The sequence below is a fragment of the Oryzias melastigma genome, linkage group LG18 (assembly GCF_002922805.2).
Source record: "Oryzias melastigma strain HK-1 linkage group LG18, ASM292280v2, whole genome shotgun sequence".
Classification (NCBI taxonomy): Eukaryota; Metazoa; Chordata; class Actinopteri; order Beloniformes; family Adrianichthyidae; genus Oryzias; species Oryzias melastigma.
The window spans coordinates 571,425-575,128 of NC_050529.1; the positions used below are offsets into that span (position 1 = coordinate 571,425).

At 44.8% G+C, this 3,704-nt stretch overlaps 1 protein-coding gene across 1 annotated transcript in view; it reads right to left on the reverse strand.

The window, feature by feature from the left end:
• The window catches only part of LOC112158956 (retinal guanylyl cyclase 1), a gene marked incomplete at its 5' end in the record, with an annotated part of 30,199 nt that overhangs the window by 11,965 nt on the left and 14,530 nt on the right, over window positions 1-3,704 (reverse strand). Inside the window, 1 exon segment of the mRNA XM_036216895.1 lies at window positions 1,437-1,580. Coding sequence (XP_036072788.1) covers window positions 1,437-1,580 — 144 coding nt within the window.

Sequence of the window (3,704 nt, forward strand, 5' to 3'; positions counted from 1 at the left end):
TGAGCGCGCTGAATCTTCAATCCGGTTCAAGATTTCCGAGAAGCCCCTGGCTGCAGCCGAGATTTCCACGCACAGTCGCATCAGCGCGGAGCTTTGACCAATCAAGGAGCCGGATTTGGGAGCCGCTTGTGGGCGGAGTCTGCTTCAAAGCACAGAAGTGCCAAACGTGATCACGAAGGAGAAATGAATCATTACGGTTTGTGTCCGGTCAGGTTAATATGACACCAAGATGAGATGAGCGCTAATGAACAGTAGAAGAAGAATAGAAGAAGAATCTCCTCCCCGCCACTGCGTGCGTGACCGCGCTGCTCCGGTGTGGATACCACCTGCTGAGCGCGGCGATGTGCAGGTCTCACTCACCGGCCGCGTGCGGTGCGTGGCGGGGAGGAGATTCTCCTTCTATTGTATTTTTACTGTTCATTAGCGCTCATCTGCATCTACAACAGGGAGAACCGAAAGTAAAAGTGTTGAAAATCCCCCAAATCTTTCTGAAGACTTTTGTTTTCACAACTCTGTCCTTTTAAATGTCTGACTATAAGACTCACGCGCGCTCCAGACTTGGATGCCAGGAATTCTGGTGTGCACGCGTTTATATTGACTCTTCATTCAAAGTGTACGCTTTATTGGGCGCCGACGCGGCCAGTGTGGAAGCACCTTAAAGGTGCACGTTACATTTTTGTGTTTTTTTTCAAATCCTCTAAATAAAAATAACATCAAAAATCGTATTTCTTTATTGCATTTCTTTAATTTCCTCAAAGCAATGAAACAAACTGTAATTCATTCATATTGTAGTGATGGTCTCAGACACGCTGGGCTTGCTGTCGGTCTGGCAGTGCAAGGAATTGTGGGTTACCCGTTCTTTTGCCTGTCTGACTGGAATTGGATTTAAGTTTGGGTTTTCCTCAATGTGTTTTGTTGTCTGACTGTTGAACATTTATGATTTTGTCCTGTTATGTTTGAATTCTTCCTGCTCCTGGAGTGAGAATGAGGGAGAGACTGATGAAGACCCCCTCTCCTTGTGTCAATGAGGGATGTCAAAATAAAAGCTTGTATGTTCATTAAGAGGCTATTCGGCTTTTGTCAGCAAATTTGTCGCTGCAAGTCCTCTCTAACTTGTCATGAAACCAAAATTGAGGCTTACATGAAGCGAGGACACGCAGCAGCAGGAGAAATAATCGTATAATCACGGACGTCATTAATAGACACATTCTCCATGTGTTGCCTTCATTGTAAGACTTATATAAGGTATTTCAGTTTATGCGGCTCCAGACACATTTGTTTTTTATTGTAGTGGTCCAAAGTGGCTCTTTCACCATTTTGGGTTGCCGACCCCTGCTTTAGACAGTCCGACGGTCTTCAGATAGACAGGTGGTCTTTAGACAGACAGGTGGTTTTCAGACAGACAGTCTTCAGACAGACAGATGGTGTTCCCTCACCATGTGCAGGCATGTCCATCATAGCGAAGGGTAAAGTTCTGGAGATCACTTCCTGTATGATGATGGAGAAACTGAAGACATCACCAGCAAATGAACCTCCTCGGACCGGGTTCCTCAGGAGTTCTGGTGAGGTCCACAACAGATCTGAGAGAAGCACAGGTGAGTTTCAGAGACCATCAGTATCAGCTTAATAAAGAGTTGATTTGTCAGCAGATAAATCCTCTTTCAACAGTTCTAAAGCACAATCATGTCCTCCAGCTTCTAGTCTGAGTTCATAGAACGTTTAGATGTTTTACATGTGGAGTTTAGTCAACATTCCTTAAGTTCTTGCTGCTCTTTGTTTACCTGTAAAGGTTTGAAGGTTTTTCAGTGCAGATACTGTGACTGTCACAATACTAAAGTCTTCACATTCTCAAGCCTCTACCTCTCCAATGCCCGATCCCTGACGCACAAAACGGATGACTTGGAGCTACAAATTGAAGGAAACCGCTACGTCCGCGACTGCTGCGCGGTAATCATCACCGAAACATGGCTTCACGCACAGATTCCAGACGCTTCGGTGCAGCTAGCCGGCCGCACGCTACACAGATGGGACAGAAACAAAAACTCCAGAAAGGACAGAGGAGGGGGACTCATCTACGTGCACGTAGGTTGGTGTAACAACAGCACAGTGACGGACACACACTGCTCTCCCGACCTAGAGTTTATGTCAGTAAGATGCAGACCCTTCTTCCTGCCTCGCGAGCTAGCTGTTGTGATCATCACAGCAGTTTACATTCCACCGGACGCAAATGTTAAAACAGCTCTCTCTGTGTTAATGGAAGTCCTAAACAACCACCAGCGAGCCTACCCCCACGGTGTGCACATCATCGCAGGGGATTTCAACCAGGCAAACCTCAAAAAGGTTCTACCACATTTGCATCAGTATGTGAAATGCCCCATGAGGGGGGGAAACACTCTGGATCGTGTTTATTCAAACATTAAGCATGCCTACAGAGCCGTACCCCTCCCCCACCTGGGGAAGTCTGACCACCTCTCCCTACTCCTCACCCCAGCACAGTGGTCCCCAACCACCGGGCCGCGGACCGGTACCGGGCCGCAGACCCATTGCCACCGGCCCGCGGAAGAATTTAGGGACGTTTTTTTTTTTTCTTTTTTTGAGTCAGAAATCTTTTATTTTGAAAATCAACCGGATTCTCTCGATTATAATGAGCGCTTAAAGCAGTCCAGCGGCGTGTCACACGAGAAAAGCTGCATGTGGAACCTTTCTCCGCGAATGGCTGGGAATAGGGCACGCGCGTAAGTGCAGCTTCGGCGCCGGAACTTTCTGCCAGACCTGCTGTTCAGCCTGCGCGCGAGGCTGCAGGGTACTCTCCTATTTAGAACGAGCGTAACTAAATCGGTGGATAGTTTACATGCGAGCACATCTACTTATATTTAGTCCAGAATTTTTTCTTTAACCTGCTTTTGGATTTTTTTTATCCGTGCAGTACAAGCATAGACTGTAAAAATAATTGTATATACAGTCTATGAGTACAAGCTAGGAAATGTTCCTACACCGGCCGAAAATTGCATTTCACAAAACCACCCGTCAGTTTCAAATAAAGAGTTACTTTAGTTGTCGTCTAATTTTCCCACTAGTCGATTACTGTTGATTTATTCTACATCTCCTGTAATTTTCATGAGAAAAAACAATTAGCAGATACTGTTTTTTAATTCGCAAGCCTCCGTGCCGAAGAATTGAATGCTGGAACGGGAGGTCACGTGACCAAATCTAGCAAGCTGATTGGCTGCAAGCAATGTGTGCAGGCATACAGGAGCAGATTTCTGTGTGATTATTTGATCATGTTGACATTAATATTGATTTAATACCAAATTCTTGTAGTTCACTTGATTAGCTTTCCAACGATACCCTCCTTTTGTGGATTGGACAAGAAATGAGAAAGTTACGACAATTTAAAGACTCTTGTTTCTGTCACAGAAATATCACTGTTTTGCTGTTTATTCAGGAATAAAATGATACCCTACTTTTGATCACTTAACGTGCCATAACTTTCTTATTCTTTGAGCTATCTTAATGGTCTTTATACCATTGGAATGGTCTCTTTCAGCCCTTTCCAGTGATATAAATCTCAGAGCAATCAACCTAATTTGAAAAATGTTTGTCACATACCTAGTCTAGCAACAGAAGAACAGACAGAAAACAGGTGATTCCCACACACATACCTGTTTGCATAGATATCTGACTTTCCCGAACAAATCTAATCT